This window comes from Rattus norvegicus, chromosome 12, assembly GCF_036323735.1.
Source record: "Rattus norvegicus strain BN/NHsdMcwi chromosome 12, GRCr8, whole genome shotgun sequence".
Taxonomy (NCBI): Eukaryota; Metazoa; Chordata; class Mammalia; order Rodentia; family Muridae; genus Rattus; species Rattus norvegicus.
The window spans coordinates 6222314-6235818 of record NC_086030.1 but is presented as its reverse complement, the minus strand read 5'-3'; the positions used below and the strand labels follow the sequence as shown (position 1 = coordinate 6235818).

Below are 13505 nucleotides of genomic sequence, written 5' to 3'. Positions count from 1 at the left end.
AAGAGACATTTTGTCACGACTTTAGATGAGGCAGGGGCTACTAGTGCCTAGTGGGTTAAGGGTTCTGGGACGATTAATTGACCTCAAAGGCCAACAGTGCTGATGTCCTACAGTTGAACCTTGAACTTGCCTGAGTCTTGCTTGTAAATACTCTGTAGTTGGACTTCTTGCTGCTAATGTGTACACGCATAGGCACATCTGCGTGCGCCACACACACGATAGAATATCATGTATGCTGGTTTGAATGTACTATCTAACCTACTATGGTATTGAGCTTCTGATCCTCCTGCCTCCACCCCTGGAATTCTGGGATCACAGGCACACGCCACCCATGCTGAAGGTGCAGCCCAGAGCCTTCCGAATGCTCAGCAAATAACCTGCCAGCTGAGCTAATCGTCAACACCACACACGTCTTTTAAGAAGCAACTACCTTCTCTTTAATTCTCCTCAAAATTGGGCTCGATTTCAAAAGGGAAATGTTCAAAATCCCAGAGTTCTCTCTCTCTCCAAGGATTGCAGTAACCTAGCACTGTTTGCCAAGTCCAGACTTATGCCAGCCCAGTTCAACCTAGTCCAGCCTAGCCCAGCCATTTTGGACAGCTCCAGGAGGGAGTGAACTTCGTGCTACGGGTTGAACTGTCTCCCCTCAATTAGTGTATATAGCCCTATCCCTTCCTTTATTGCAGAATAAGACCATGGGTCAGTAGAGGACTGATAACCTGAATGCTATCCCCGGAACCCACATGGTGGGAGAAGGGAATGGACCTCCATACCCACACTCATATTGACACATCTTGTTTGGAACCCTGCCCTAGCACATTTACTCAGTCCTAACTCATGGTGAACCTCATATTGGGCTAGGTTGAGCCCCTACTCTGATGTGATGATAGGTCCTTAAAGGGAAGGAGGTTGTAGGCTGGCACGAGGACACGTCAGAAAACGCACTTTCCCTGGAAGCACGAGGACCTAAGCTCAGCCCTCCAGAACCCACATGAAAATAATAAACAATAAGCCGGGCCCGAGAACACAGTGATTATAATCCCAGGAGTCGGAGAGAGGAGGATCCCCGGGGTATGCAGGAGGCTGCTGCATCAGCAAACACCAGGTTCTCTAAAGACCTTGTCTCAAAAAAAGATGTGGAGAGTGATAGAGGCAGACATCCAGAATTAATCTCCAGCCTCCACATGCATGTAGACACATGTGCGTGCATGTACACAGATAAACCTGCACACTAGCCTCCACATGCATGTGGACACATGAGCATGCATGTACACAAATATACCTGCACACTAGCCTCCACATGCATGTAGACACATGTGTGTGCATGTACACAGATATACCTGCACACTAGCCTCCACATGCATGTGGACACATGTGTGTGCATGTACATAGATATACCTGCATACTAGCATCCACATGCATGTAGACACATGTGTGTGCATGTACACAGATGTACCTGCACACTAGCCTCCACATGCATGTGGACACATGTGCATGGATGTACCTGCACACAAGTCACACATAAAACATAACGGAATGGCACAGAAGAAAACACTGCCAAGGTTGTCCTTTGGTATTTATATATAAGCACCTTCAAATGCACACATGAACAAGCACGAGTACAAGGGAAGGAAAGAGAGAAAAGAGAGTTTGGGACTCCAGGGTGCACACAACAACATTGTAGGATGATGCTGTCACGAGGTTGGAGAGCTACCAGAATCTGGGAGAAGGATGTGGAGAAACCCAACACCTGAGGATAACTTGACCTTGGCCAGTCAGGTCCCAGTACTATGACAAAACGTGTTTCTGAGATTTTAGCCAGGAAATACAAGATATTTTGTCACCACGTCTGATAAAAACCCTGCCTGCCTGAGTCCAGATGCGGCTGGATTTCTACAAAGGCCAAGGCTGAGATAGAACTTAGTCACCATCCCCAGTGACTGACCCGTCCCTCTGGGTCTCTCCAGGTTCTACTCAGATTTGCTCACATTGGAGAGAGTAAAATGGAGCCAGGATGTACCAGAGGATGGAGGGGCATTAATGAAGAAAGAAGGCCGACACCCCCTTTGGGTGGACGGAGGGGGCTGGGACTCACCTGAGCTCAGCAAAGGTTTGCCACACAGAGGACAGCTGGAGTGGCCCGAGAAGGTTCCTCGCACCAGCTGGTGCCCGTTGACACACTCCCGCTTTCCTGGAACATCCTGAATCTTATCTTTTAGATGTGCTGGGTTCTTCCCCTGCTTGAGAAAATGATGGGCCTTAGAATATCTCCTGCAGAGTCTGGTCCTTTTTAATGCCCTCCACCTCCATTTTTTCTAGTCCGGGCTTGGATTCCAGGGTTCCCGAGTCAAGGGTACATCGTGGAGCAGGGAAAGGAAGGAAGAGGAGTCCCCACGCTCACCCACCTTCTCCTTCTGCCTCGTGACCCTGCTGCGGAGGGAGCTCAGGCTGCGCTTCACTCTGGTGCTCTTGTCCGTCTTCTCATTCTTGCACACACCATCCTCGCTCCTGGACAGTAGGAAGTGGGTGAGGAAAGGCTTCAGGTCATTCTGAGGCAACTCTGGAAGGTGCTCCAGGAATACGCTTCCCCATAATGTGATCCCATCTTTGGTTCCCAGTTCCCCATCTCTTCTTCCCTGGTTTTCTTTCTCCTCTCCTTTCACTTTCCCCTGCCCTTGCTCTGCAGCCCAGGCAGCCCTGTCTCAGCCTTCGTTCTCTGGGTGAAGTCAACTCTTAGGGGACTTTGTATAAAGGCTCTACTATAGCCACCTCTGGCAGCTTGCGCTTACTCTGACAGGAACTCGAACCAGGTGAGGTTGGAGTGGGGTCCTCCAGGGCTGATGGACATGCGAGCTCGCTGACGGGCCCTGTGGGGTAGAGTGGGACAGACATGTAGATCTGCAGGCAACTCTTCCCGTATCCTTCATTTGCGCATCGCCAGGGTTTTAGAGTACAGGCGCATCTCCAGGGTGTGGGGGAGCTCTCTGAGGGCCCACCGGTGACTGAGGGACGCCATCACTGCATTCCAGCAGAGGGCAGCAGCACTGTGTCTTGGACAAACCGCATGAGCGCATGAGGGAAGTTTTCTAACAGCTCTCAGGAAACATTAGGCTTCCTTTCTTCATTTCTCCGTCCTCCTCCTCTTCGGCGCCATTCCTTTCCTCCTCCTTCTTCTTGTCTTCTTCCTCCCCTAGCCCCACCACCTTAAGTTTTAACTTCTGCCTCCTTCCCTTTTTCCTACCCCTCCTTCTTTGGCAGAGTTTCGTCAAATAGCCCAGGTTAGCCTTAAACTCACAGTCTTCTTGCTTTGTCAGTCTCCTAAACGCTGAGGTGAAAGGCATGTGTCGTCACAGCCATAAGCACCCTTCCTCCTCCTACCAGATCCTGTAACTGTGCCCTCTCCTACAGATGCCGACACCTGTCCCTCACACTCGTTTCTCCCTTCCCTGTCACGTTTGTCCTCTCCTTCACGCCTGTTCCCATCTCACTTACCCGTGGTACTGCCTCAGCTCCTGAAGCACCTGTTGCACTATCAGCCTAGAAAGGGATGGGATACAAACACATGGACCACGATTCCTTGGCCAGACCCAAGCTCCCGTGCTCACTCTAACTGGGTGCCCTGAGGATTCCGGGGTGTCTTTCTCCTAGGCAAAGGTTGTTTGTGAGCGTCTGAGCAAGATTAAGCTAGCATGGCTAGCTATCGTAAAACAAACCTGTTTTTGATAAGTTCTTGTGTATTTCAGGCCAACATCCTACCCACAATTAGCTGAGGATGACCTCGAACTCTCCCAATCTTCCCGCCTCTACCCGCTCAGTGGTAGGATGACAGGGAGACACTACCACATGCCTGGTTTATGGAGTCACAGGGATGGGATCCAATGCAGCACTCTATCAAATGAGCCCCAGCCCAGCCGTGGTTGCTTACAAACAGCAGCATTGCATCCCCCGGCCCCAGCCTCTACCACCTCCCTCTTAAGCCACTCTACTGGCACTCCTGCCTGCTGTGGGGCAGACTCTTTGCCCACCTCCCCAGGGCCGGTCCCCCAGGGCACTCCTGCCTGCTGTGGGGCAGACACTCACACATGGTCTGGCTCCACGTGGTCCTTTTCCAAACACTCCAGCACCGGGGGTTCAAGGCCTAGAAGCAGTCCCCAGCATGGGGAGCAGAGGAGTGAGCAAGGATCCAGCTCGACACCTGCCCGCCTCCAGCCCACGGATGATCAGAAGCTTCACACATAACACTAGCAGTCTCTCAGGGAGGAGAGACAGGAAGCTTGGGACCAGGACTTCACCGGCATGGTAGTGTGTCTGTGCAAACTCGAAGGATCTCCCAGGGACACTCGGAGCTACACACAATGTACCTTCTTACTGAGGAAAACCAGGGAGGCTCAGACCCATTCAAAAGAGCAGGTTGGATCTGTCTGAGGACTGCTTGAGGGAGAATGCAGAAGTGTAGTCTTTGGTAGAGATTCCAAGACCGAGAGGGAAACAGAGAGAGGAAAGGGGAACTTGGAGGGAAGTTGAAGATGGCTCAGTAAGTACAGGTGCTTGCTCCCAAGGATGATGACACAAGTTCAATTCCCAGACCCACACAGTAGAAGGAGAGACCCAACTCTTGTCCTCTGACCTCCACGTGTGTGTTACGACATGTGCACACCCCTCCCAACATACCACCACACACATTTGTTGGGGGTTGCTTCTAATGCTTTGAATTAACCTGGCCCATAAAATCAGGGATTTTCATGTCCAAACTCTGAAGGTCCTTGTCCCCAATTGGTTTTTGGTCGATCCATAAAGAGCCGACAGCCAATGGCTAGGCAGGTAAACTAAGGTGGGACCTTTAGCTTTTTACAAGCTAGGGACTGGGAGAGAGGAAGGAGAATCACCATGATTCGGAGCAAGACAGATGGGATTTAGATCTGCAGAAGGAAAATGATCCAAAATATAGGTGAGAAGGTATGAGCCCCCCCAGAAGGGCTGCTGAGAAGCATCTTGGGCAGCAAAGACTTGAGGGCCACCCAGCAGGAGCCAGGGTAACAAAGATAAAATACAGAATTAGAGAGTGTTAAGCCAAGAGTACCCGAAGGAAATGTGTGCCAGCTTCGAGGAGGATTAGAACTGCCCAGCAAGCTAGTCAAGGCATATTTAAAATTAACTGGTGTGTGTGTGTGTGTGTGTGTGTGTGTGTGTGTGTGTGAGAGAGAGAGAGAGAGAGAGAGAGAGAGAGAGAGAGAGAGAGAGAGAGAGAGCTGTCAGGAGCACAAAGCAGTATAGCTAAAAATTAACGCTACACACGTTAATAACAATTATAATTTTTTTAAAGGAGTGAAGGAGAAAGACAAGAGGGAGGGAAGGAAGGAAGGAGGGAGAGACGAAGAAACTGAGGCACAGGAAAAGGGGAAAAAGGAGAAGAGCTAGAGGCATCCTAGAGAGGAGTCAATGGCAATCATTGGAGGTTATACTCTTTCTGGACCCAAAGGATTGCCAACCTTCTGCCCAAGTGACCCTGTGCTTCCTCCATCAGCTCCTGTCTTCCGTGTGACCCAGCTGGGGCTCCACCCATGGAGCTCCTCCCTGCCCCAGTCACTAGGAATGCCGGAAAGACTTCCCCAGGCTTGGCTACCTTGTACAGGTGGAGCACACACATCTGAGCCAGAAGCCGGTTCCAGACAGCTGATCTCTTCACAGGACACAGGTACTGACTTGGATCTTAGCCTTTTCTCAGGGCTGTTGCCTTCCTGTTGGGGGAACAAGATTTGTAGTTTGGGTTACACACTGTCCTTGTGGACCCCAGGTACATACAGCCAGTGTCACCCCTTCTCCCCCAGGTCCAGATTCCAGCTACATCAGGGACCCCCTCTACTCAGTCATGGACTGTAACCCTTTACAGAACCCAGAGTTATTCTTGAGGCTGTAGGACTCAAATCCATTGGTCATGTTCAGGGACCACAGACTATATAACCCCAAGCATACATTCCCCAGATATCAGCTGCCATCACAAGTCTGAAACGCGCTTTTCCTGGTTGCAGACCCAACCTGTTTCCCTCTTGCTGCAAGCTCCACCTCAGGTAGGGCTCTTCTACGCCAGGTTGGGACTTACGCATAAGAGGACAGGCTCCCTTTGCCCTAGCCCACTGGGACATTTATGGATAGGATTCTTCTCTCCGTGTCTCCGTCTCTGGTGTGTGTGCATGCACACGTGCATACACACTAGCAGGTGCACCTGTGTGTGCTTGCGTGTAGAGGCAGGAAGATCGCCATAGGAATCATTCAAAGCACAACCTACTAATTTTGTTTTAGTGAAGATTCCTCACTGATCTAGACTTGTAAAGTAGGCTAAGGTGATCTTCCAGCGGGTCCCAGGGATCCTCCATGTCTCTGCCTTGCCAGGGCTGGGATCACAAGCCCGCCTCAGCACACCCAGCTTCTCATACATGATGGGCTCCTGGGATCGAACTCACAACCTTGTGCTTGTAAAGCAGATGATTTTCTGATGGTGCAGTCTCTCCAGTCTTATGATTCGTCTTCGATGGGAACGTGCCCATTTTAGAGAAGACACTTTGACCCTGGGATAGCACCAGATGTGTCTATGGTTTGTCCTATCTGAAACTCAGGAAGGAGTTAAATCCTCACGGTGCAGTATTAAAAGAGTGGCAATCTGACCATCAAAATGTAGACATGGGGCCTTGGGAGGAGACAATAATTGCATTAATGTTGTTCAGGCTGGAGTTTCCCCAACTGCAATCTTTGGCTGTGACAGTGTCTCACTGGGTAGCCTTGGCTGTCTGCAACTCACTGTGTAGACCAGGCTGATCTCAAATTCATAGAGATCTTCCTGTCTCTGCCTCCTGAGTGCTGGGATGAGAGCTGTGCTCTACCCCTTTACCTCACCACAGTCATCCAACCTTTAAAGAATGTGTGTGTGTCTGTGTGTGTACAGTGCATTTATGTGTTCGTGTAGCTATGGGCACATGTGTGCAGAGAACAGAGGTTACCACTGAGTACCTCACTCTCCACCTTATATTTAAACTTTAATTAACGTGTGCGTGTTCATGTGCGCACGCACACATCTGTGTGTGTGTGTGTGTGTGTGTGTGTGTGTGTGTGTGTGTGCATGTGAAGCTCAGAAGACAACTTGATTCCCTCCCTCTGCCATTGGGCTGAAGGACTGAACTTAGGTTGTCTGGTTCAGTGACAAGTGACTTCACCCACTGTATCTTTTCACCTGTCCTTCACTCTAGTTTTTGAGACGAAATCTCTCACTGAGTGTCACTGGACCTCATCCCACGGGTCAGGCCAGCTGACCAGTGAGCTCCAGGGATCTCTCATTATCTCCCCACTGCCCCTTGGTAGGTTTACAAGCTCGTATCACCATGCTGGGAGCTAGGGATCCAAACTTAGGTAGAAGGGCTTTACTGATGGAGCCATCTCTCCAGCCCCAGGCAGATTTATCTGAAGGGACATAGGACTGTGGAGACGGCTCAATCCATAAAGTGCCATGAGGGTACAGGTGAAAACCCACCTGGGCATGTGGCACATGTTTATAATCTCAGAGCTGGGGAGGGGCGGTGGAGATGGGTAGGCTCCTGGGGCTTGCTGGCTAGCCTACTTGGCAATGGTCTTTTCTTCTTTCTCTTCTCTTCTCCTCTTCTCTTCTTTCTCTTCTCTTCTCTTCTCTTCTCTTCTCTTCTTTCTCTTCTCTTCTCTTCTTTCTCTTCTCTTCCTTCTCTTCTCTTCTTTCTCTTCTCTTTTCTTCTCTTCTCTTCTTTCTCTTCTCCTCCCCTCCCCTCCCTTCCCTTCTCCTCCCCTTTCCTTCCCTTCCCGTTCTGCTTCCTTTCTTCCTCCTTCCTTCTTTCTTTCTTTCTTTCTTTCTTTCTTTCTTTCTTTTTTGAGATAGAGTCTCTTTATATAGCCCTAGCTATCCTGGAACTCACTATGTAGACCAGTCTGGCCTTGACCTCACAGAGATCTGCCTGCCTTTGCATCCCAAGTGCTGGGGTTAAAGGCCCATGACATCATGCCCGTGCCCAGCCTTCTTAGCAAGTTTTAATCTGTCTCAAAAGAAGGCAGATGGCACTGAGAAATTACGTCAGAGGTCATCCTCTGGTTTCCACACCCTCTCCCCACCCTACATGCTTACACACATGGATGCGCGCGCGCGTGCACACACACACACACACACACACACACACACACACCACACATGCACGCACGCACCAGGGAGGGGGAGGGAGGGAGGCAGGGAGGGAGGGAGAGAGAGAGGATAGAAACTGATGGAATAGACATGGACAACACATGTACATTTCTTGTCATTGCCTTGTGATTCACTGCACCTCCAAGGACCATCCAATAAGAAAGTCATCAACAAACACAGCTCTTGACCCTAGACTTCTAGACTCATGAACAAAAACAAACCTTTTTTCTTTATAACATACCCACTCTGTGGTATTCTCTCTCTCTCTCTCTCTCTCTCTCTCTCTCTCTCTCTCCGTCTCTGTCTCTCTGTGTCTCTGTTTCTGTCTCTGTCTCTGTCTCTCTCTCTGTCTCTGTCTCTCTGTGTCTCTGTTTCTGTCTCTGTCTCTGTCTCTCTCTCTGTCTCTGTCTCTCTGTGTCTCTGTTTCTGTCTCTGTCTCTCTGTCTCTCTCCGTCTCTGTCTCTCTGTGTCTCTGTTTCTGTCTCTGTCTCTGTCTCTCTCTCTGTCTCTGTCTCTCTGTGTCTCTGTTTCTGTCTCTGTCTCTGTCTCTCTCTGTCTCTGTCTCTCTGTGTCTCTGTTTCTGTCTCTGTCTCTCTGTCTCTCTCCGTCTCTGTCTCTCTGTGTCTCTGTTTCTGTCTCTGTCTCTCTCTCTGTCTCTGTCTCTCTGTGTCTCTGTTTCTGTCTCTGTTTCTGTCTCTGTCTCTGTCTCTCTCTCTGTCTCTGTCTCTCTGTGTCTCTGTTTCTGTCTCTGTCTCTGTCTCTCTCTCTCTCTCTCTCACACACACACACACACACACACACACACACACACACACACGCATGCACACACTATGGCACAAAGCAACTCAGGACCCAGGGGTGCCACAGCCATGGGCCAAATTAGGGAGATCCTTCCTCCCTGCCCTCACTGTGATTGGTGACTTCTGATAGCCATGGAGTCCATACTCCCTTCCACACAGCATCGAATCCCAGAGGGGTGCCTACTGTGCCTACTACTGTTCAGATGGATTCGTTCAGATTCTGCTCACCTTGCTTGAGGGTGCTGGTGTCCCACTGACAGGTAAGCATCCTTGGATCCAAGTCTTCTGCCCATCTCCAGACAGATTCAGAGCGAGGCTAGCCAGAGTCCGGGGGAGACAGGCCCCCTCATCCACCTCAGAGGCATCAAGGCTGAGCCTGGGGGAGAGCAGACATTGAAGCTTTAGCGGTCAGTATCCATCTGGCTATGGTCTTGGGCACACAAAGGAAGGAGTGAATTCACAGGGAAGGTTCCAGGTCAGGGAGGGGGTAGGCCACATCGAGGACTCCAAACCTCCCAATACAAGGAGTCCTCATCTTCATGGAGATCTTCTCCGCATCTTTCTATAGAAGTTTCCTTTCTTCCTCCCTCCTCTACTTCTTTTCCTTCCTTCCTTCCCTCCTTCCTTCCCTCCATCCTTCCTTCCCTCCTTCCTTCCTTCCTTCCCTCCTTCCTTCCTTCCTCCCTTCCTTCCTTCCTTCCTTCCTTCCTTCTTTCCTTCCTCCACTTTTCAATGTTGAGGGCAAAACCCAGGGCCTCATGCATACTAGGCAGGCACTCTACCATTAAGCTACACCTTGAACCCTCTTAGGGGGAGCTGAGGCACACCAGTAGGGATGGAGATGGCTGAGGCCCCTCTACTTCTGGTGCTGTTACTGTGTGTGCAGGGAGATGATACTCGTCTCGTGTTTGGATCACTTGTGAGGCTGTAGCATGCAGGTGGTGGGCAAACGTTGTGTGGACGTCCCACTGCTTTTAGCCCATTAGGTATGGGCTTAACAGGGTGAGTGGGAAGCAAGCAGTTTCTATGTGTACCACACATGTGTGTTTGTATGTGTGGGAATCTACACACGCACACATATGCGTGTTTGTGAGAGGACAGATTTGGGCTGCTTCTAGCAGCACAGATACCCCAGAGACTCTATGTCGTGTTTGTGTGTGCAGGACCTCACATATACATATTCCCACATGCTTCTTCCCAATTAAACTTCCCATTTGGAGGGAAGAGGAACCCTTAGAAACTCACAAGAAAGCTCAAGATCCTGAGGTTATATGGAAGTTCATACACAGTTTCTGGGGGAGAAGAGACTCTTTGATGAAGCTGCCTGCAAGCTGTACGGGGAGGCCCAGTTGTGACTTCCGTGAGTCAGAGTCGGTATTCACGATGTAGCTGCTTTGGCGTTACTTACACTCACGTAAGTAACCCCTCCCCCAAACTCCTATAAGTAAACTCTAATGAAATTGGTTCACTGTGCTGGACTCGGATGGCATGACTTCTTTGGTCTATTACTGGTGCCCTATCTGGGGGAAGAGATGTTTGTATGTCCCCAGCCCAGTCATACAGCTGGGTACAGTGAGGACAGCCGTGGGAGGCTGCGACAGCCGTGGGAGGCTGCGACAGCCGTGGGAGGCTGCAGGTCCCCTCATTCCTTCCTTGTGGCACCTGGAAGGTAGGCAGTGGTGGGGGCTGACCTTCGACCCCTCTCTGAGCAGCTCCGGGGTCTCTCCCAGCTGTGTCTTTGAGGCAGGGCTGAAGCTCCCTCACAGCTTGTGTGGAAGGACTCTCTTCTGGGGGTCTCAGGATCCATAACCACTTCAGACTGATGGAGGTCAGAAGGGGCCCCCAAGCCCAGATCCCGGAGGTACTCGCTGCCCTGAAGGGCTCCCAGGTCCAGGCTGAGGTCTTCTGCGCTCTCGCTGAGGTGCCTCAGAAAACCATCTTCCTGCAGGTGGGGAAAAAGAGGGTGTCAGTCAAGGGATGGCAGAGGTGAGGTCTCCTGGGCTCAAGTCCCCACTCCTTAACACACAGATGGGCTTCCTGCCCAATGGGAATTCACCTCTCCAGTGGCATGCTGTGGTGGTTTCAGTAAGAAGGGTTTTCAGTCTTTCTTTGGTCCACCATTTCTTAACTATGCCCACTTTTTGGAATGGTAATGTGTGTTCTGTGCCGATGTGGAAGAATGTGATCTACTTCTAGGTTTCAATTTTATAGGGGGTTACAGTATCACGAGTCTCAGAAGGGACTTTGGACTTTTAAACAATGTTGAGACTGAGATAGACTATGGAGACTTTTGAAGTTGGACTGAATACATTTTGCTGTAAATATGGATAGAAGAAGTATGGAGAGTGGATCATGGTGGTTTGAATAAGAATACACCCAATAGGGTCATATATTTAAATGGTTAGTCACCAGAGAGTGGCACTATTTGAAAGGATTAAAAGGATTAGGAGGTGTGGCTTTGTTGGAGGGAATGTGTTCTGGGGGTGGGCTTTAAGATTTCAAAAGCCTATGGCTCCAAGAATCTCTCTCTGTCTCTCTCTCTCTCTGTCTCTCTCTCTGTCTCTCTCTCTGTCTCTCTCTCTGTCTCTCTCTCTGTCTCTCTGTTTCTGTCTCTCTCTCTCTCTCTCTCTCTCTCTCTCTCTCTCTCTCTCTCTCTCTCTCTCTCTCTCTCTCTCTGTCTACAGATCATGATGTAGCTCCCAGTTGCTGCTCCGGCACTGGCCTACATGCTGCCATGGAGATAATGGACTAAACCTCTGAAACTGTAAGCCAGCCTCCAATCAAATGCTTTCTTTTATAAGAGTTCCTGGGTTGGGGATTTAGCTCAGTGGTAGAGCGCTTGCCTAGCAAGCGCAAGGCCCTGGGTTCGGTCCCCAGCTCCGAAAAAAAAAAAAAAAAAAAAAAAGAGTTCCTTGGTCATGGTTTCTCTTCACAGCAATAAAAGAGTGACTAAGACATATTCCTATTCTGGGATTCAAGGTTTCATTCCCCTAAAGGCGGCCATGCTGGATTTCTATGCTTTTTAGTCAGACCCACAGATCATTTCGCTGTATGCATAGGCTACATTTCACGTGTGTGTGTGTGTGTGTTCGGGTATGTGGAGGTACAGTGCATATGTTTTATGTGCGTGTAAAGGTCACAGGGTCAACTTTGGGCGGCTTTCCTCAGGGTCTTATCTTGTTGCTGTGATTGCACACTAAATGTCTAATACTATGTGTCTAAGTCAACTTCAGGGAGAAAGAGTTTATCTGACTGATAGTCCCAGGTTGTGGGAAATGGCATCACCCGCAGTCAGTTGAGCCTTTCCTTTTCAGCAAATATGATCAGGAGAAGCCCCTTAGACAAGCCCACAGGCTAACCCACTTTAGACAAACCTCTGTGGAGATTGTATTCCTAGATGCTTCTACATTGTGTCAATTCGACAATCAAAAATAACAATCGCAGGTCCCATCCATCTTGGCTTTTGAGACAAGGTCTGTCAGAGGCCTGGAACGCACCCATTTGTCCTTGTTGGTTGGCCAGTGAGCCATGGGGATCTGTCTGTCTCTTCCCCTCCAACACTGGGATTACCAGTTTGTGCTGCAACTCCAGGCTAGTCTGTTTCACGCAGGTTCCTGGTGTGTGAACTCAGGCCCTGGTGCTTGCATAGCAAGGGCTTCACCAACCAAGCCATCCGCACAGCCCAGATTACATTCTGTTTATTTGTCTTTTGGCTCTTGTGAGTCACCGCTAAGGAAAGGATCATACAGGTATCCATTTGTAATCTGCTTTCAGTGTTGTTTTGTTTCTCGGACAGAAACTCTGCTGGACCGCTCTGGGTGATGGGAACTCACAAGCCTCAAACTTGCACACCTCCTGCCTACTGGCTCCCGGGTGGGGACTTCAGACATGCAGCATCACAACTGGCCCCACTTTCAATTATTTTCTCATTTTTTTTTTTACATTTCTTTGCCTGTTTCTACATCAGAGGACAACTTGTGGGAGCCTGCTCTCTCCTACTATCATGTGAGTCCTGGAAGTGGAATTCAGGTCACCAGGGTTTGGTGGCAAGCTCCCTCACCTACTGAGCCATCTTGCTGGCCTTCCTTTCAGTTCTTTTTTTTTTTTTTTTTTTTTTTTTGTCTATACCAGGAAGCAAAATTGCTACCTCTCATAGTGGTTCTTTGTTTAAGTTTTAAGGGTGTACCTGAGCACTCTATCCCCAAGCTAGCAGTGTGTGTGTGTGTGTGTGTGTGTGTGTGTGTGTACGCGTGTGTACGTGTGTGTGTTGGTGACACAGGGTCTCTCACTGAACCTAGAGCTCATGGTTTTGGCTGGTTGGGCAGTAAGCCCTGTGATCTCCCTCCTTTTACTCCCACACCAAGTGCTGGAGTTAGAAGCATGCACCAGCCTCTAACATGCCTCATGTTTTTTTACATGGATCCCGAGAATCTGAACTCTGGTCTTCATATTTGCGCAGCAAGTGCTTTAAAAACGGAGCCATCTCCCCGGCCCACTCCTCCTCCCTCTGT

General features: G+C 49.8%; 1 protein-coding gene across 3 annotated transcripts in view; it reads right to left on the bottom strand.

Moving 5' to 3' along the window:
- The window catches only part of Arhgef18 (Rho/Rac guanine nucleotide exchange factor 18), a 108040-nt gene that overhangs the window by 65179 nt on the left and 29356 nt on the right, over positions 1-13505 (bottom strand). Inside the window, 10 exon segments of one of the 3 annotated variants that reach the window (NM_001395655.1) lie at positions 2096-2237; positions 2406-2508; positions 2790-2867; positions 3493-3537; positions 4081-4138; positions 5624-5738; positions 9223-9231; positions 9233-9253; positions 9255-9370; positions 10686-10936. In NM_001395655.1, coding sequence (NP_001382584.1) covers positions 2096-2237; positions 2406-2508; positions 2790-2867; positions 3493-3537; positions 4081-4138; positions 5624-5738; positions 9223-9231; positions 9233-9253; positions 9255-9287 — 604 coding nt within the window. In that variant the 5' untranslated portion in view covers positions 9288-9370; positions 10686-10936. 3 annotated transcript variants of the gene reach the window in all.